Source organism: Ambystoma mexicanum, chromosome 6q (assembly GCF_040938575.1).
Source record: "Ambystoma mexicanum isolate Mex_15411 chromosome 6q, UKY_AmexF1_1, whole genome shotgun sequence".
Taxonomy (NCBI): Eukaryota; Metazoa; Chordata; class Amphibia; order Caudata; family Ambystomatidae; genus Ambystoma; species Ambystoma mexicanum.
This window is the reverse complement of record NC_090937.1, coordinates 1,429,269,108-1,429,290,331: the sequence shown is the minus strand read 5'-3', so window position 1 is coordinate 1,429,290,331 and position 21,224 is coordinate 1,429,269,108. Positions and strand designations below refer to the sequence as shown.

The 21,224-nt window shown below is 46.5% G+C and overlaps 1 protein-coding gene across 6 annotated transcripts in view; it reads left to right on the top strand.

Moving 5' to 3' along the window:
* Positions 1-7,699: 7,699 nt before the first annotated feature.
* The window catches only part of FGFR3 (fibroblast growth factor receptor 3), a 145,096-nt gene continuing 131,571 nt past the window's right edge, over positions 7,700-21,224 (top strand). For 5 of the 6 annotated variants that reach the window (XM_069632141.1, XM_069632140.1, XM_069632138.1 and 2 more), the window contains exons 1-2: positions 7,700-7,836; positions 10,391-10,646. In XM_069632141.1, the coding sequence (XP_069488242.1) occupies positions 7,744-7,836; positions 10,391-10,646 (349 nt within the window). In that variant the 5' untranslated portion in view covers positions 7,700-7,743. The other variant, XM_069632142.1, reaches the window with a different exon arrangement.

The window sequence follows — 21,224 nt, the reverse complement described above, 5'->3', positions numbered from 1 at the left end:
TGGACAATTATGTACAGCTTGCAGGCACCCAGAGGCAGCTCTACAGGTAAAAGGCATACCAGCTACGTTTAGTCTCTGAAATGAAATACTTGCAACAAAATAAGGAATCAAAATGCCCCCCCCCCACACTAAAATTAGGATTCAACAAATACATAAGTGGTCAAAGGAATGCTAATATCATTACTGCTTGTTCTGAAAAGGAAATGTAAAGTATCATGCACCTTTTTCAGGTGCACAGAAGTATAGATTTACAAAACCATATGGATTTGGAGTTCAAATCTTTTTTGTTTACTTGCCTAAAAATTATCTTAACTGGGAATTAAAGACAAAGGAGTGAGCACATGTGAGCACCATACAATGACTAATAAAACTAGATTCTATTGGTGAAGCCGCCCACCGTATGCATTGGGGGGGTCAACTCCAAGCCCCGTTTTAAATGCAATCCATGGATTATCCCAAATTCTGCAAGACCGGCGTGCGTGTCCTTCCATTGCTGTCTGGAATTGGCTACTAACTGCAACGTGGTGCAACTGTGGTACAGTGTGTGACGCTGGATGGGAAGTGTATTTGAGCCTGTGACACAAATGGGAGCAAGCCTTCGGCAAACTTCTGCAAAACAATCGTGTCTCAGGCAGCCGACATGGCGCCACGGGTGAAACATTGCACGAGTGCCTTCTGGTTCATTTCGTTTTTCTTTGAATTCTGATAAAGCTGCAGCCTAAATATTTGTCTTTCCTCACCACAGAACCAGAGACCTTATTAAAATTTGGGGCAAGGCCTCTGGGGACAGAAGATTAGCAAGGCAGGTCATCATAACAAGCACTCCTAACTTGCCAACAGCCTCAGTGTCAGAGATTGCATTTCTTGCTGACCTTCAATATAAAATGCTGTTTTAAGGATTATCGACTAATTAAATCAGGGGCTGAAGAAAAACAACTGGAGCCAGTCTGTGAGTACAGTATGTGTCTATCAGCGTAAGGAAACCATTAGAACAACGATCTTCAAACTGTGGGGCTGGACGCCCTAGGAGGAGGCCGAAAGATGTTCAGGGGTGGGCGGGAGGCAAACCCTTCAAAAAGTGAGTACAGTGATTTCTTTTAATAGAAAACATAAGCAGATATGCCATATGGGAGGGGTCTGGAAACAATATTTTTGCTTAAGAGGGGGGCTTGACAACAATATTTTTACTCGAGGGAGCTCAACATACAAATGTTTTAATACCACTGCATTTGAAAAACCCATTGTATGATTAAAACATCTCCACAGGACAAAGTGATCAGTGGGCCAATCCTTTAAAATAATAGCCAATGTATTAAAAAGGCATTGCTAATCGTGTGTTCACTGTCACAGAGCTGAACAGGCACCCAGAAGAGTAGCCCCTTCTGAAAAGATCTACCAATCTTATGTTAACAGATACAATTCATATTTAACACGTTTTATTTGGACTCACTCTTGTTAGATTTGACAATTACCACCAAATATGTGTGTCCCTAAAACGTCTACGTATGCTATTGTACCAGTTCCAAGCCGTCTAAATGTACTTTTTAGATGCATTTTTCAGTTGTAAATTGCCAAGATATCAAGATGGGCATTCCTCCCCTGAATGCTTGCCAGTACTCTTCCTCGTCCTGATACATTTACTCATGAATGCGAGATGTCTTCCAACACTTTTCCCAAAAAGTCCTCCTTCTTTTTCCTTTATGGCGCCTCCCCTTCTATCTGGGGTATAAAGCACCTGACCAGCCCCAGAATACTCCTGTCTTGTACCAAAGGAATCAGGGCGATGTCGCCACAGGGGAGGGAGAGGTGGGTGTCAGTACTGGGACGAGGAAGAGTACGAATAGGAGTAATAGAGAATACTGGTAAGCAATCAGAGCATCATCTCCACACAATCCACTTTCTCGTCCCAGTACTTACTCATGAAGTATACAAAGAAAACAAGATCAGTCTGACCCAGAACGACAGCCTTAACATACTCAACCAAAGTATCCGCAGAAGATAGTCTGGGTAGGAAGTAAGGAAAACCAAAAGAAGAGACCCCACAGCCCAGCAACCCCATCACTGAGGGGTCCAACAAGAGTAAAGAAAGCTTTGGGGATTATTACCTCATCTCAGCAAAGAGCCATGCAAAAATAAAGTGGGAATTAAAGCCGAAAGCACACAATCAACCACAGAGAGTCCCACCCCCACATCATGAAGGGCATGATGACCACCTTGCAGAACAAGCCAACCTGACCAGACATGGCCGGGGTGACACACATCCAGGCACCCAGCAACGGTGAGAGCAGAGGGTAGAACACCATGAACCCGGTTACTTAACAGGATAAACTGAAATCCATATGGTATTGAGTGGGGGAAGCCAGCCCGAGCACTACCCTCCCTCCACCTTACCGGTAGGCCCAGGCCCTCCCCACCTCAGTTAAAAATCACATGCTCAAACACTAGGGTTTACGTGGGGGGAACCAGGCATAGAGAGACCAGCTAATAGAGGCATTCTGCCAACACCGCAAGGTAGGGGAGATGTAGAAAGCAGTCTTGGAAACAATACTAGGAAGGAACTGTCCTCCCACCAAGTAAAAGCAGGGGAAGCTCCCACTCGCTCAGTAGGGCAGATGCTAATAGACCCACACCACGAGCATCATTCGTGTATTGCAGGAGCCCCCAGGCAGAGGAGCCATATCAAGAATTCTTCAAGCATGTAAAGCTAGACTCCAGACATCCTGAGCCAAGTGTGGAGCTTTCAGAAGAAAAATATAAAAGGCCACCAAGTTCCTGAGGAGACCATTAACCATAAACTCAAAGGTCCCGTTTAGTACTGTACATAAATAAGGTTCCTAGACATAAAATCGAAATCAATAAAATCGAAAGTCAAAATGTCGAAAAAATAATCTCGAAAAAAAAAAAGTCGAATACTGGGCGGGTATTCAACCTGCTACTAGACCAGTAGCAATGGTCTAAAAAGAACAGAAGCAGATCAAGGGTAGTACTGAGCTTTTGAACCACATTGGACTTCAATCCACTACTTATTTTGACCCTGTGGCCAAGAAGTCCACTGGGCTATCCTAAAAATGCAGTACCTTTATATATCATATGCAGTGGACATCGAATGCATAAGAGGGAAGTATTTTCCATACTTCAGAAGGGACGTGTAGAAACAATTATAACATGTGCCCATAATTCAAGTAACTCATAGATTACAGATCTCATTAATCATTCTACCTTCTCTTTCATCTGAAGTCTAGAGGATTTAAAAAACGAGCATTGAATGTTACAGGCTTTCTGACCTGAAAATTAATATATGCCTCGTCAAGGGAAAAGCTGTCTGTCTTCAGGAGAAAGGTGGTGCACTCCACTGGCCTGCAAAGTAGTTTGTAGGAAGGTGTACGTAGTAATGAATAAGCCTACTGTTACTACTGGCTTTGTCCTGACTCTTTACTTTAGTAGGCAATCAATGAGGGGACCCACAACAAACGAGTGTACTCTCGAGTAAGAAAACAGGATCATGGAGATAGACAAGAAGTTCATAGAGGAAAATGGGAAAAGCTGCGAATAGTCCACAGTAAAATGACGTCTGTGGTGTGACCAACATCATTTTGATACATAAGCAAAGTGATTATCCTTGTTGCATCAAAGGAAAAAGAAGCATTTTGTGACCAGAGTAATTTTGCCTGTCCCACTTATAAACGTAAATAACAACCGACACAGACTTTTGTAGGTCGATGCCCACAAAGAAGACGAAGCATATCCATGCCTCCTGGTACCACTCAAACTTGCTTTTCGTGATACGTTAATGGGGGTTTCGCTTGACGTTTTCTTTGTGAATCCGCACCAAGAATATGCGTAGTATCCATCACTGGATCTTAAGTGGTCAGTTCCAAGCAACTGTGAACAAGGTGCAAGAAATCTGTGAAGAAGATTCTGTTCATGGGCTGAGGATATGGCATTTTTGATGAATAAGCATTGTGCAGGCAACTGTTGAAATGTAATTTAGCTTCTCGATTTCCTCAGAGATTCTAGATAGAGAATCTAGGCCAGTGGTCTTTAAACTGTGGGGCTGGCTTCCCTGGAGGAGCCTGAAAGGTGTCCGGGTTGGGGGGGGGTGTCCAAGGCTCTTCCAAAAGGGAGTACAGAGACTGATTTTAATAGAAAATATGAGCAGAAATTACATTGGTGGGGGCAGCAGCAATATTTGTACCCGAGGGTGTGCTCGGCAACAACATCTTTACTCAAAAGGGGCTCTGCATAAAAAAAAATGAATACCACTGATCTAGTTGATTGTTCTTCATTTTCTGATTTTACCAGTTGGAGACTAGAGGTGTATAGTGCCTGGGAGAGTAATCCCAAAGATGAAAGGGTTAGTAGACTGTGCAACTGCGAGACTGAGATACAAAGACATCTGTTTTCAGTTTGTGAACAACCAATCAGGGTACGTTTTGAACACCTTTTGAGAAACACAGAGTCTGTTTAATAAATAAGGCAGCTATGATGGGGGTGGGTGTTATGATAGAGCCATTTTCAGCAGGGCTTAATATGTGGAGAGAAAGTTTAGGTACATGTTTAAAGACAAAAGACCTTACCTGATTTGTTTACTCTTTTTGAAGTGTGATATGTAGTGTTCTCTTTAAGAAGATTCTAATGAACTCTAAATATGAAGTATAATTATCTTGGAAGAGTTGGAGAACAGTATGTGGCTTGGTTCAACAACTTCAGCACTCCTACCTTAAGATGCGATTGTTCAGCTGCGACTGGGACCTTGAAAACCCACACAGGAGAAGAATGTTTTTTTGGTGATAGGTTAGTATTCTAATGCACTCTTAAATGTCTGGTGACGGCTTTAAAAGTAGGGAGTTTGTGGTCCAAATGTAGACTCTGAGGCTATAGTTTAGTTTTTTTTCAATGTACTTTGAAAACGTATACTTATGTGCATGAAGCATGAGCAGTGGTTTATGCAAGGTGTTAGGAAAAACAAGACTTCCATGCTGCCTGTTATTATTATTTATTAATATACTTACAGCCGAAATGGCTTTGTATATACACATACAACAAAAAACACAGTACACCAAATCAGTACTGCCTATTATAAATATATTCAAGTCATTCATTCACCTGAAATGGAACAGAATATAACCTAAAATTCAGCCAATTTTTGAAAGGGGGAAGCAAGCAGTTTGCAATAAGCTGAGTTGTGCTTGGTGTTGAATGTAGCTTCTGTTATACCCTACACACTGTGCTCGATTGCGTTTCCACTGTGCTCAAGTACGTTTCCAACCATCCTGTAAGACACACCAATCACCCCGTCTAGAAAGTACCTTGCTCATTACTCAATTTTACAAAACAATTTGACTAGCCTGTTCTATTCAAATAGCATACATACAGCTACTTACATACTTTGCCAACGTTTGAGTACACTAATCAGAGAGTTTTGGAAACAACATCAAACAGATTTCTTAATCCCCTTTTTCATGCACAGGATAAATGGAATTTTAATCACTGAGAATATGGGAAAATCATAAAATTGTAAAGGGAAAGCAAGCAAAATTCTAGAGTTTTGTATTAGCCAACACTTGAACCTTTTTATTCTCAGTATGCAAACAACACAGTGAAGAGTCCGCAACAGGATGAATGTGTGAACAGTTAACGCCTTTCAGATATTGACTGGCTGACAATGTGACACTGCCTTTACTGAAAATATAGAATGAAACAGAACCTTCTCGAATGGAGAATCTAGATAATCCAAAACTTCGAACTTCAAACTTCGGGATAATCAAGAGTTCAATTGTAATTTGAAAATGAACCACCAAATACTGTGCATAAAGGCGCAAGAGGTAGCCAGGGCAGTGTTGTTGGCGATGGGTGGTGAGGGAAATTGTGGCTATTAAGGTGTATGGTTTAGAAATTTAGAAAGTATTGGACAAGCAGGGCAAAAGTTAAGTGATTCATAAAGTGAAAAAAGTCCACAACAGTTTAGTTTCCATTTTCTTAAGCCATTTAATTGTACCTTTTAAATTGTATTGAAGTTATGATGTATTAGCAATTACATAATTTGATGTTTGCCTTTTTTCATTCAAGAACTTCAACATTACATTATTCTGCTTTGGCTGTTGACGTCATAGTACCTGTCGCTTTTACAATAAATGCTCACATCTCCTCTATATCTGCCTTGTTTCTGGAGTGAGCCCCCTTTATAAAAGGCATGGCCATCAAGCCCCACAATTGCATTGTCTTTAATTCTACACTCGAATCCTTTAAAATGTTTCACATTCCACGATCTATTTTGAGAAAACGCAACTGAAACGGATGTGTAAAAGGTTGCAAAACATTTTGATGACAGTACAGAAAAAACAACTGGTCATGGTACTGACACCCTTGTCAGAAAACTCTAATACGTATTAATATTATACACATTTTGCAGAGCGCATAAAATGGAGATCCCCGGCCAGAAAAATGTGTATCCGATACGAATAATGAAAGAGGCATACTTTGTAGGCACATATTTGTAAACATGTTTACAGAGGCTTTTGTGAGTACAATTATGTATAAAGTGCGGTTATAATTAGAGCACGTTTTAACTTAAGACTCAAGTTTTATTTCTTAGTAAGCGCTTTAATTTAGACACGTAGTGTATGAAACGGGGGGCAATTTTCTCGGAATATTGTCGATATTTTGCCCTCATATATTTAGATTCCACATTCTGAATAAGAGATTCGATTTTGCACTTAATGTTTCGTGTGCATTTTCTTACAAGGGCTGTAAATAGTAAATATAGGGTTTAACTGTTTTATGATTTCCGATAACATTTATTTCCTTTAAAAGTTTTCGTGACTGGCAACTAAAGTTATTTTCGAAAAACGAAAATCCTATCGTGCGTGAACACAAACTGAAACGGTTGTAAAACCCAAGTTCACGCTGGTAAAAAAGCCATGGCTCGTGAGCTTCAGGGTCTCGGGACTGACTCCTCAAGAGCCGACACTGACCCCGAGAGGGCTTGTGGCGCAGTTGCGAAGTACAGGATCCAACCTTCCCCCAAACTGCCACCGCGCCGCAACACTTCCAACTCTTCTGATTGGCTGCACAGCGGCAGGTGACAGATACAGAAGAGCTCCCGCCAGCAGACAGGGGCGGGGATAGGTGCATCCACAGGCAAAGGCGGGGCTTTAAGCCACGTCCCTAAAATAACGGAAAATCATTTCACGTGCTCCCGGTAGGTTTTACTGTACCTCAGATGCAAGTGCGCCATTAGCGGCAAGTGACTAGCAGCCTGTTGTGTTTTCTCTCCACGACTAGCGTGTGCAGCCTAGACTGGATCAGCATTACTACGCCGTGTTTGTGTCACTCAGTCCTGGGCGTAACTTCACGCTTCACATTGGAGCACCACCGGTAATAGTGCGGTGGGCGTGTCTAGAAGGTTGGTGTCGGCAGCGGTTTGCGGTTAGTGGGCTGGCTACAGGTTCGGACGTTAGTGTTGTGGGCAGGGTACCTAATAAGACATTCTTGTAAGCAATAGAAGGCGGAAGTTAGCGCCGCTTCGCTGTGGGCGGGGCCTATTCTGCTGCATGTCACGCCCCTCGTCGCTGAGTGGCTGAGAGGCGTGACCTGTGGCTTGGCGGGCGGGACCTGCACTGTGTGCCGCGCCCCTTGTCGCTGAGTGGATGAGAGGCGTGCCCTGTGGCTTGGTGGGCGTGTCCTGTGCTGCTTGCAGAGCCCGGGACCGGGCAGTGGCCGCTGCACAGGCGCTGGCAGCGCATGCAAGAAGGCACGGTGGTTTTACTAGGGACGGAGCTCATTTCCATTAGTACCCTGCACCGGGATCTGGCGCGTGGTCTGCAGAGAGCTCAGGTACCCGCACAGCACTAACAGGGGTTTGTCTTCAAGGGCGGATATTTGCGGCACGGACAAGCAAGGGACCAAGCTGTACTGTACTCGTCCGGGAGCTGTTTAGCGAATGGAGCCGGGAGCTTGCAGGAGCACCGCTGGCTAAATGCATCGTGCCAACCTTGTGCTGCTGGATGTGGGTGCATTTTTCTTCTTCTGGGACTATCGCACGCCGTGGCACGTCGGACGACACTGGTCCCCAGGATTTGAGTGTCGGGTCCCTGCCCTCTCCACCGGTGCATTGTGGATTCACGTGTGTCTGGATACTACGGCTGGGCTCCCTTGACTGGCGCTGTCCCGGGCACAAGTTGCACGGAGCAGGTCCGGGGGCTAAGCGTCGGCGGAGCACATTTGCAGTGCAGGGTTTATTGCACGGTGTGGGCTGCTCCGGCCATATTCGCTCCGCTCACTGTATGATGAAGGAAAGGGCAGGGACCTGCACTTCACCATTTTTCCCTGGGGATTGTGTCGTGTAAAATCCGTCGACGCGTACACGAATCATGCAGGGGATGAAACACCAGCACCTGTTTATGGGCCGAAAAAGGGCTGGGGCAAAGTCGTCTGGGTGCCACAGTGGAAAGGGCACACTGCAGCGTGGGAACTATTTGGGATCAGTTCCCAGTGCTATGTGCATGCCCTGCAATAGGTGCAAGGGAAATATTTGGGATCAGTTCCCGGTGCTCTGTGCATGCCCTGCAATAGGTGCAAGGGAACTATTTGGGATCAGTTCCCAATGCTCTGTGCATGCCCCGCAATAGGTGTAAATGCGTGGGATTTCTACACTGCAACCTTTTCTGGGACTTGCAGTCCGAGAAATACGTGCATTGAAATCCCCCGCTCGAATCAAGAAGCGATGTGTGCATTTACTGAGTGCACCTACACGAGACAATTTGCCAGTTCACACTGTGCATGCTTTGTAAAACACGTAGTTTCCCGCTCTATGTACATGCAGTGGGAGGTACCCGGGATTAGCTGTCAGTGGTTTATTTACATATATAGAACATGCTACTGATCCGTGCAAAAATCCCGGGAATAGCTGTTAGTTGCAGTGCATGTTATGGGTGTTTCTATCGCGGTGGTGCGGTCAGTGGCGTTTGATGCAATGATTGAGAATGTTGCCATTGCGCTGCGTATGCCATGGTATGTTGTGTGCACGCAGCTGGGACACGTTTCGAACGTTTCTGTGTGCAAATGTACGAAAATGCTTGGTGCAAGTACCTGCTAGTTGCTGTTCGAGCTCCGTGTGTGTGTTGTGAATGCATGCATCCGGATGATAGGGGCGGATAACCGCACCACCTAGCAGTGCTATTTGAATCTACAGTACTGGGTGCAAATACACGGGGATGGGATACCGCGTGTTAATGGTCTGCTTTCTTTTTGGTGAATGCAAATGTTAAGAACATTTGGCCGTTGAGTGTTAATATCAGCGGATTGCTGTCAGTGTTCGATGTATGCCGTGGGTGCAAACGTCTGGCGTTTACTGCCAGTGCTATAGTGCAGATCCATAAAAAAAAATGGCTGTCAAGGACATGTGAGTGCAATGTGATTGGCGCACATGCCCGGGGAAGGAGCTTGTTATGTGTGCAAAAGCGGACCTGTTTACTGTGCATGGAAAGGGTGTGCATATGCACCTCGTAAATGCTGTATGCTTTGCAAAATGCGAAGCGCATGGTAAAAGCTGGTAATACTTGGGGCCCGATTCGTGGACTTTTTTGCATCGCTCAACGTGACTTTACACTGCTGGAAAGTGACTGCACTACCGACACAAACCCTGATTCATGGAACTGTTCAGTGTATTTTTGCAGTGCAAAGTCAGTCCATGGTAATGTTTGCACTACAAAATGACTTTGCACTACAAAAATACACTTTGCACAGATCCATGAATCAGGGTTTGTGTCGGCAGTGCGAAGTCAAATTGAACCGTGGAAACAATGATTCGGCCAGGATAGTCCAAGCATCACGCGCTGGCCTCAGACATGACGACGTAGCCCATCTAAAGTCTATGCATTAGAGTTCATTCGGGTCCAGCTATTATCTTTACAGCGCTGAGTGAAAAGTGGGCGGAATCTGCCATGGGTCACTACATTGAAGGCCTTATAATATGCCCGGTGTGTATTGTTTTGAATCCGGGTGAGGACATATAACTGGCTGGCCCAGATCCGTGCGTGCACCCCAAGTGTATTGCGACTGGAACAGTATTGGCCCAGATCCGTGCGTGCACCCCAAGTGTATTGCGACTGGAACAGTATTGGCCCAGATCCGTGCGTGCACCCCAAGTGTATTGCGACTGGAACAGTATTTCAGAGAAGGACATGTCCGCGTTTATATTTGGAGCGGGACGCCCTTGCCACATAAGGGTGCGGTTCCGTGCCGGGCGGGGGTGGCAGCACCCAGGAGGCCCGTGCCGCGGGGCCCGCATGGTGCTGTGCGGGGCCCCTGATCCCGGCGGGCCCTAGCAGGCTGTGTGTTTAAGGCTTTCTCTCTGCACGCGTTCTGACCCTTGCTCTTTCCTTTGCAGTGGCTGAGGCGTGCTGCTGGGTCGCAGCTGGGATCCGGTGGATCTAACCTGGGAGCGATTGGATTGGAGCTCGGAGCGGCCAAGCCCCGGAGCCTGTGCGCAGTATGCGGGGCCCGCAGCATGTCTGAGGCCGGAGCCCAGCCCCGCAGGTTCGGCGTGGGGATGCTCGCCTGGCTCTGCTGCCTCTACCTGGTGACCGTGGCGGACGGGGCCCCGGCGGCCAGGCTGCCCCTCACCGAGGCCCGCGCCTCAGCAGGTAAGGATCTCTGGGGAGCGAGGCGTTAGGGGGGCGGGTGTCCACTCCACGGCCAGTGCCCTCGCTCTGCATGTCTAGATCTGCCCGGCTCGCCTCAGTTTCTGGTGCACGCAGTGCTGGCGTAGGTAGTGCAGCGCTATCACACTGCACTGTCAGGGCTGTCACACTGCACTGTCAGGGCTGTATATCACCCATGCAAAAGGGGATCTCCGCCATAATGTGTGTGGGGAGATGCAGACGTCTTTTTCTCATGGTAAGGAGTTGCAGGCTGTGCATGTTTGTGGTACCTGTCACACTGCTACACTTAATTCAGGTCCCTCTTTGACTTGCGACGTTTGCTTTCACTGGTGCGGTAAAGAAGTGTGTAGGATACATATATATATACCTATATAGTCAGTCATATATATATATGACTATATATATATCGCTTTTTTTTCTGCTGGTTTCTGCTGGTGTGGTCAAATCCTGCCTCACGTTCACGTATACCTGCCTGGTCTGGCCTAACACCATCAACCTCTCCCCCTTGAATCCCTTTAGCTGTCATAACAAATGTATAACCCATGGCACCATTACCCCTTGTTTCAGGGTGCACTGCTAGTGGCTGTACAGGGCACCATTAACCCTTATTTAAGGGTGTGCTGCTAGTGGCTGTGCAGGGCACCATTACCCCTGGTTTCAGGGTGCACTGCTAGTGGCTGTGCAGGGCACCATTACCCCTTATTTCAGGGTGCGCTGCTAGTGTCTGTGCAGGGCACCATTACCCCTTATTTCAGAGTGCACTGCTAGTGGCTGTGCGGGGCACCATTACCCCTTATTACAGGGTGCACTGCTAGTGGCTGTTCAGGGCACCATTACCCCTTATTTCAGAGTGCACCGCTAGTGGCTGTTCAGGGCACCATTACCCCTGGTTTCAGGGTGAACTGATGGTGGCTGTGCAGGGCACCATTACCCCTTATTTCAGGGTGCACTGCTAGTGGCTGTGCAGGGCACCATTAACCCTTATTTCAGAGTGCACTGCTAGTGGCTGTGCGGGGCACCATTACCCCTTATTACAGGGTGCACTGCTAGTGGCTGTTCAGGGCACCATTACCCCTTATTTCAGGGTGAACTGATGGTGGCTGTGCAGGGCACCATTACCCCTTATTTCAGGGTGCACTGCTAGTGGCTGTGCAGGGCACCATTACCCCTTATTTCAGAGTGCACTGCTAGTGGCTGTGCGGGGCACCATTACCCCTTATTACAGGGTGCACTGCTAGTGGCTGTTCAGGGCACCATTACCCCTTATTTCAGAGTGCACCGCTAGTGGCTGTTCAGGGCACCATTACCCCTGGTTTCAGGGTGAACTGATGGTGGCTGTGCAGGGCACCATTACCCCTTATTTCAGGGTGCACTGCTAGTGGCTGTGCAGGGCACCATTAACCCTTATTTCAGAGTGCACCGCTAGTGGCTGTGCAGGGCACCATTAACCCTTATTTCAGAGTGCACCACTAGTGGCTGTGCAGAGCACCATCAACCCTGGTTTCAGGCTGCACTGATAGTGGCTGTGCAGTGCACCATTACCCCTTATTTCACGGTGCACTGCTAGTGTCTGTACCGGGCACCATTACCGCTTTGGCTGTGCAGTGCAATGTCTCTTTCATGTGTGTCTGTTGCGGATCTGATGCGCAGGGGCCCCGGTACTAGACGGTCTGCTAACTTCCCGTTGAGTTATATCAGTGTGTGATGTGCAGGGGCCCCCGGTACTAGACGGTCTGCTAACGTCCCGTTGAGTTATATCACTCTTGTCCACTTCTGTGCTGATACTCCGTGGGCCTGTGACCGAGCAAGCCATTTTTGAAGAGGGTGGTACTACTAACCAGGCAGCTCACTAGTTCGATTGTGCGAGGATACTCCCTGGCATAGTGAGTGAGCTACAGGCCATATCAATCGGTGATGCGTGTCCGCAGTGCTGTTTAACTGCACACCGAGTTACCCTGCTTAACACGGGGTTACACCCAGGCTCTCTGGTACAGCGAGGGAGGTGCAGGGCAGCTCACTCTCCGAAATGGGGGGCACTTTAGGGGAGCACAACGATATATCTGCCTTCCCCAGCTTCAGATCGCCCTCTTGTGCCTTGCATTGGGAACGTGTGTGAAAATAGACAAGACGTAGGTTCCTCGTGCCAGTCTAGACGTGTGATAGAGCCAGAGACTGCCCTCTGCCTGTGTCTGGTGGCAGTAGCGTGTGCCGCAAACTGCTAGCTTCCTTTGGACACATGGCCATGGAAAGCTTGAATTCTGCCTTCTGCGGACCCCGGAGGAGTCTATGCCAGCTAGTAAGCCTACCACGCTGGCAGAAACGGCACTCTCTGTAGGGCCTTTCCCATCACACTAGCCTTTTTATGCCTCCCTCAGAATCTGGCCACTACATGGTCCCCGTTAAACGCGTACAAGGTGGCCTTTTATTATTGGCATGTTCATGGCACTTAACTGTCTGCAATAGTAACACATATGGTATTTATGTTATTGTCAACGTCTGTGTTGGAATCTACTGTAACTTTGATTCATTGGGCCTGATTCATGGAATATTTGCCCGGTTCAAAGTGAACTTGCACTGCTGAAAAGTGACTTTGCACTGCCGACACAAACTCTGATTCATAGAACCGTGCGGAGTGTGTTTTTTTGCAGTGCAAAATCCGGGCATAGTAATTTTTGCAGTACAAAATCACTTTGCCCCGATTTTGCACGGCAAAGTTACACTTTGCACGGTTTCATGGATCACGGTTTGTGTCAGTAGTGCAAAGTCACTTTTCAGCAGTGCAAAGTCACTTTGAACGGGGCAAATATTCCATGAATCGGGCCCACTGTGTTCCATTACTGCATACTCGCAGGGCCTCTTTCCCGCATTTTCAGGTTCACACTCATCCATTATGCACATCATAGAACTGTGTATTCACTGCATCCATAATTCATTTTCATGCACTCCCTGTCTGTGGACCAAGTCAAGTCAGTTCTGCCACTTCACATGGAACCTTTACCAGCAACTCTGTATGGTTATGTTTACATCTTTATACAGTGAATCAGTATAATTCGTTGAAAATGAAAAAAAGAGAATTTGGAGAGTAGAGATGGCCATATCCCCTCCCCAGACAATTAAAAAGGCAAAGTAATTCTTCGAAGTAGTTGCATAATAGTAGGCTATTATGCACCAGAAGCTCTTAGTAAAGTAGTTGCTTTTGAGGTTAATATTTACCAGAATCTCTTGGCAATGTAGCTGCTCTTGGGGTGATGATGTACCAAAAGCTCTTGGCAGAGTAGTTGCTCTTGAGTTCATAATACACCAGAGTCTCTTGGCAAAGGAGTTGCTCTTGAGGTCATAATGCGCCATAGTCTCTTGGCAAAGTAGTGGTTCTTGAGGTTATTATGCACCATAATCTCTAGGCAGAGTAGTTGCTCTTGAAGTTATTATGCTCCAGAATCTCTTGGCAAAGTAGTTGCTCTTGAAGTTATTATGCTCCAGAATCTCTTGGCAAAGTAGTTGCTCTTGGGTTATAATTTACCAGAAGCTATTGGGAAAGTAGCTGCTCTTGAGGTTATTGTGCACCAGAAGCTCTTAGCAGAGCAGATACACTTGATGTGATGTGTCAGAAGCTCTTTGCATCGTAGCTGCTCTTGAGTTCATAATGCACCAGAAGCTCTTGGTAAAGGGGCTGCTCTTGAGTTCATAATGCACCAGAAGCTCTTTGCATAGTAGCTGCTCTTGAGTTCATAATGCACCAGAAGTTCTTTGCAAAGGAGCTGCTCTTGAGGTCATAATGTATCGGAAGGATGCTCTTGTCTGTGTGATGTATTGAGCCCTCAGAAGCTCTTGGCAATGTAAGTGCTCTTAATTGTGTGATGTCACAATGCTTTACAACCTGTTGGTATCGTATCTTCCCTTGGTTGTCTGATGTCATAATGCATTTGAAACTATTTGGTAAAAAGTAGCTGCCCTTGATAGTGTGATGTCATTACCCAGAGGCTGTTGTCCAACTGCCGGCTCTTGTTTGTGTGATTTCACAATGTACATAATCTTTCGTCATTACAGCCGTCCCTAAGTATGGGCTGTCCTACTGCTTCAGGAGCTCCTCTCGAGGTGACTGCTCTCACAATGCGCTAGAGCCTGCATTGTGCAGTATCAGTCCTTGAATGTGTAATGTCATGTTAAACGCCCATAGGCCATGTACAAACAAGATATCATCAGGTTATTAAAAAGTGGCTGCCACATTATTGCCCATACAGGCAATGCGTCTTTTTGTGGACATGATTGGAGATTGTCTTTCCCACAAGAATCTCCTTGCTCTGCTGGCGGTTAGCTGCACATCTGCATACCACATCACAGCACACTCTGAGTTGAATGTATGTTTCTAAAGTCTTCTGAATTAATAATAATTAATAAAGTATGTATTCGGTCCATAAGAGCCATATATTGCCATTTGAGCTGTATGGCAAGGTCTTGTTGGTCTGACTTGATATAGCTCTTGAGCTCATTCACTTGTTCTAAGGACTATAATGCATGAAGTGTTTCACCAGTATTTTATTAGATATGGTATTTGCTCTACTTTTGAAAGGCTAAAGCTGAGTTCTATGTTTTTGGGCTGGATATGCAGGCATTTTCACAGGGTTGGACCCGGGTGCTGATTGGTGGTTTCTGTTCCACAAATAGTAAATGGTACTCTCCTTTGTGCCAAATAATAACCAACAAATTGGGAAGAAACATGATGCTTGTTTCTGTCTTGGCCTTGGTTCAAGCTGTGTATGCTTCTCAAAATCAACCCCTGTCTCCCCAGAGCATGTCACCAGAGCACAGGCCTTATGCATTTAAGGAGTGTTTGTGTTATGGTTCCTTCCTTGTAATTGGATGAAAGTGCACTTCCTTGATATGGAGCCATTTTTCTTATTTGCAATCATGCTAGAAGCTGTGATAAACACAAACACGTTCTTTTCGAAATATGAAAAAAACGTAAAAGGAAAAAAAAACGAGTGCATTGTCTTTTGGCAATGGGATGGGAAAGTTAAGTGAGCTGGCTTCTGTCAGGAAAAGGGCCTCGGGATAAAACCTAACAGAGTAACCACGTGCCTACGGAACTGAAATGTTTTTCCTGGTGCTGCCCCCTGTGAGCCGCAGCTTCTGCCAGAGTCTGTTAATCTTCCAATGACCTCCAATACCTGCCACCGCAGGTGTTCTTTTCTTATGTGGGTTCCACTACAGAGTCATTTTAAGGTGGTTTGATACCCGGGAACTGACACTGTAACCCCCGCTACCCCATTCACAACAGAAAGGAAGGAATCCACCAAAGAAATGAAGGGACCCAAGAAGCTGTGATCACACCCATGAACCTGCCAATTCACCATCTCTAGCCTGTATCCTCCTCCCATGGAAACGATTTAAATAAGCTTAGGAACAACTTCACGCAGGTCCTCTGGTCCCCTGTATCCTAGCTGGAATCTTTAGAATAAAAATGGTAGCATTTCAATCCATGATATGGGTTCCTGTGTTCTGGCATAGGTGCAGGGCGCGTTTTAGTAGCAGTGGCCACGAGCGAGTATAAAAACAGGACACAGATCAGTAGCCATTTAAAAAAGAGCACATGGCATATACCCCAGCATAGCTACAAGTATAAAGGGGGAAGATTGGTCATGGGGAATATACACTTAACACAGCATAGATGGAAGACACGGAATAGAACGTACCTGAAAATCCTGTTGGGATTAGAAAAGGGCTACGGTGGTCTATAGCCACTTCAAATCTGTATACTTTGTACCCTTAATGACTGACCATTTTTTTTTTTTTAATAACATATTTTATTTATTTTATAAACGTAAACATATACATACAAGTTAATAACAAGTCATCGCTCGGGCATACAGGCAATCACTAAGCATAGCTCTTCATGCACATTGCAAGTTTCAGAGTTTTAGGTCCTTCATGAAATGGGTTACTAGGCGTCCAAATTATACATTGTGCAGATGAGTCTTCGCAGGACTCCAAACGTTTATCAAGTCTATTCATGGGTTCGCAGATCCCTACGTGTCTTCCCATTTTTGCCAGATCTTGCGTGCTTTCCCTGTCAAGTCTATTCATGAGTTCGCAGAGCCCTACGTGTCTTCCCATTTTTGCCAGATCTTGCGTGCTTTCCCTGGGCACCCTCTGGTAGTGTATATTCTCATTTCCATTTGCACACAGATATCCACGTCTGTTATCCATTGGTCACATTGAGGGGATAAGGGTGAGCCCCACAATTGGGCCAGATTCCTCTTTATGAGTCCCGTGGTTGTTGCCAGCATGAGTTTCTCATATCGGAGGATGTCTAGGTCGTCATCCATCCCTAGTAATAGCAATTTGGGGTCCATGGGTATTCGTCGGCCGATGACTGCCGATAACCTGTCACAACATTTCTGCCAGAAAATTTGGATTCGTGGGCATTCCCACAAGATGTGAAAAAAGGTCCCCCTCGCCTGTTGGCACCTTAGACAGTTGGGATCAGTTGCTCTCCCCCATTGATGTAAAGCTTCTCTCGGATAGTATACCCTGTGTAGAATTTTGAGTTGGATCAATCTGATTCTAGCCGAGATGGCAATTTCCCTCGGATACATGAGTGCTTTGATCCATTCTTCCGGTTGTATTGGTCCCACATCTCTTTCCCATTTTGCTTTCAGATCTGTAAGTTCCGTTGTGGCGAAAGAGGCTATTGCATTGTACATTGTGGAGGTTATTTTATTATCGATACGATCTACCACGATGTTTCTCTCAATTGGTGTGCAATCTGGAATGTTCGGTGGGTCGATCTCACATGTGATAAGTGCGTGATGTATTTGTCTGTAATGGAAGTGTTCTGTGGGGGGTAGGTTGAATTTGTCCTGCAGGGTCTGGAATGGTATTATTGCTCCATCTTGTATTATGTCTGCTAGCCTTGTTATCCCAGCTGATTCCCAGGTCGCCCATTTTGGGATTTTACTTAGCTCCGGCAGACGTTTGTTACGCCATAGGGGCTGTGCCAGCGTGAGTTTCCCATCCCATCCCAGGTGCTTGTGTGCATCTAGCCATATTTGCGTTCTATGTGCTCTAATCGTGTTGGGGATCATGCGTACCCTACTATTGTAGAGGGTCTCTAATGGGGTGAGCCCGGCACTCATCTGGCTATCCGCTTTAATATGTGGTAGTTCAGGGTTGTTATGCAGGATATCATTTATCACCGGCATCTGGGCTGCCCAATAATATGTTTGTAGGTGGGGCAGTCCTATACCTCCTTCCCATGCGGAACGTTGTAGGGTTTTGAGCGCGATCCGTGGATGCCCTCCACCCCAGAGGAGCTTTCTGAGAGTCTCATCTATTTTTAGGAATTCTATCTTGGGTACATACAGTGGGGCGTTTTGGAGGATGTACACGAATCGTGGCAGAGTGAGCATTTTAAACATTGCCGCCCTTCCTAGCAGGGTGAGGGGTAGGGTCATCCAGTGTTTCACATCATTCGCGAATCTATCTCTGATTGGATGGAGATTTTGGGGAACATATTGCGTGAGGTCCGTCGCAACCTGTACCCCAAGATATCTGAAATGCTCGGTTTCTACTCTATATGGGCAATTGTGTAGAGCTGTCGTATCAGTTCCTTGGATCGGAAAAAGGATGGATTTGTTATAGTTTACCCGTAGACCACTAAATGCTCCGTATCTATTTAGTATTTGGGTGACGATGGGGTATGATACTAGTGGATCACTCATGTAGATCAGTAAATCGTCGGCATAGAGGGAAACCCTATCCTCCCAATCTCGGGCCCACCGGAACCCCTTCCACAACTGTGATTCTCTCAGCATTATTGCCAGGGGCTCGATTGCCAGTGCAAATAGCATTGCCGAAAGGGGACAGCCCTGCCTGGTCCCTTTACCCAGGTTAATACTACGTGATGTCCACCCGTTTACCCTTATCTCAGCTGTCGGTGTGTTGTAGAGCAGCTTGACCCAGCCTATGAATTGCTCACCCAACCCCATTTTACCCATAATGCTCCACAAGGCCTCCCAGTGGACTGAATCGAAGGCTTTTTCGAAATCAATCGCGAGGAGTGCTAGTGCATCCCGCAGCGATGGAGACTTCTCAATGGCGGCATGTAGCCTGTGGATATTCATTCGTGTGGATCTCCGTGGCATAAAGCCACATTGGTCTGGATGGATAAGGGTGTGTATGACTGTCTGGAGCCTGTTAGCCAGTGTCTTGGCCAGTATCTTAGCTTCTATGTTTATAAGTGAGATCGGCCTGTAGGAGCTGCATATGTTTGCTGGTTTGCCTTCCTTATGTATCACCACTATAGTGGCCTTTCTCAGATCCGGGGGCAGAATTCCTTTACCTTTGGCATATAGGAACATTTTATGCATCTGTGGTACTATGTGCTCATTGCCGATCTTTTTCCAAGCTTCCACTGGGAAGCCGTTAGGCCCTGGGGTTTTCCCATTTTGGAGTTGGGATAGGGCTGTCGACAGTTCTTCCTCTGTAATCTCTGTTTCCAAACTCGCTCTTTGCGTATCGCTTAGGTGTGGAATGGTGAGTGTGTCCAGGATGCTGGGATCCAGTGCAGTCGTCGGGGGAGCGTACAATGCCTCATAGTACTCTGCAAAGGTTTCAGCAATGCTTGAGTCGGTATAGGTCTGTTCTGCATTCCTGGTAGTGATACATCTTATCTGGTGTTGACCCTCCTCTCTTTTTTCCAGCCACGCCAGCATTTTGCCGGCCTTGTCTCCAGTCTCGTATAGCCTGGTACGCATTGTCCTGTGTGCCTGTTTCGCACAGGTAAGTGTGACATCATGCAGCTTCTTTTGTGTCGCTTGTAGGGCTCTGTTGTCATCTGATGCGCCTGTGTTTATATATCGCACTTCAGCGTTTCTGACCTCTGTTTCAGCGTCTTCAACCTCCTTCCTGTGCGCTTTTTTGTGTGCAGCAGTCCAGCTCAGTACTACCCCTCTCAGGGTTGCTTTGTACGCCTCCCATATGGTTCCTAGGTCCTCTATCGAGTCCTGGTTTGTTTCGAAATATGAGACAGTGGCTTCCTGCATCTTTTCTACTAACTCTTTGAACCCTAAATAATACGAGTTCAGGCGCCAAGTCAGTGGAGGCCTGGGTCGTTCTGTTTCGAGTAGGATCTTCAGCGGTGAGTGGTCCGAGATCCCCCTGGGCTGGAGTGTTGCCTCCGTTACTTTATGTATGTCTACACCAGGGAGGAAGAAGTAGTCTAGTCTAGACAACGATGCATGCGCGCCTGAATGGAAAGAGTATTGTTTCTCCATCTGGTGCAGATCCCTCCATGCATCCTTCAGTCCCAATGCTGTGGCAAAGATGGCTAATTTCGTCGGTATCATCGGATTTCTCCCCCTGATATGTGTACGATCTAGATTAATGTCCATTACATCATTGAAGTCTCCACCTACAACTAGTATATCCGCGGTGTTGTTGGCTATGATCGGTGTGATGTCGTCGAGTAAGGTATTTGTGAGCGCCGGGGGAGCATAGACCGCCAGTATGGCAATGGTTTGATTCCATAGCGTTCCATTTATGTGGACAAATCTCCCTCCGGTGTCCTGGGTTATGTTGGATATCTCTATAGGGATTCTTTTGTGTATTAATATAAGCACACCTCTCGAGCCCATCGAGAAACCTGCATGTATTGCTGTACGGTATTTGGTTCTTTTGAAAAATTGGCATCTTGTGCCGGCCAAATGTGTCTCAGTAAGCAGTATTAGGTCCGGGTTATTTCGATTCAGGTATTGTGTTACTAGTCTTCTCTTGATACTGCTTCCCAGGCCATTGACATTCCATGTCATGATGTTAAGTTTTTTGGTGTCTGTCCCTTTCGCACTCATTTCTTATCTTGTTCGTATGTCTGTGCCATTGGTAGCAGTTTAGACGAGAGGAGTCCTGCTCTATCGGTGTTTGGACTGCCCTGTTGTCTTCCCATTTCAGCGTGCTTGTCTAAGCCGTGCTTTCCTTGTTGCCAGCATAGAACGTGAACAAATCCCAACTTACCCCCCTCCCTATACTCCTTCCCCAACTGAAGCATCTGTCGCCCACACAACCAAACTTAATCAAACCGTTGAACTTGGGGTATCTCTTGTCACTGTGGCGGTGGAGGTGCCGTAGTGAAGAGTCCGTAACTTGCTTAGGCCGCCGTGGGTTGGTGGTACCACGGCGGGTGATTGCAGGGTCTGTTCTATACCGATTGCAATCGGGGGGGTGGCTTGCGTGATGTGTCTTAACGCAGCCGCCAGCCGTTCTGAGTAGTGTTCTTTCCTGCTCGTGCCTCCGTATGTTTGTCGGTTGTGTTTAGGCGTCGGCATTCTGTGCTATTTCTTCCATCGGTTGCTGTGGCGGCTCATTTGGTGGCCTGTTTGGTCGGGGTCTATTTCTACGGTTTTCCTGTCTTCTCCATGGGCCCCATTCACCTTCTAGGTTGCGTTCTGCCCAGCTCCATGCCTCTCTTGGATCAGTGAAATGCACAGTAGTGCCCTTATGAAAGATTTTTAGCTGGGCTGGGAATAGCAGACCATATTTCACATTCAGCCCTTGTAATCTCTT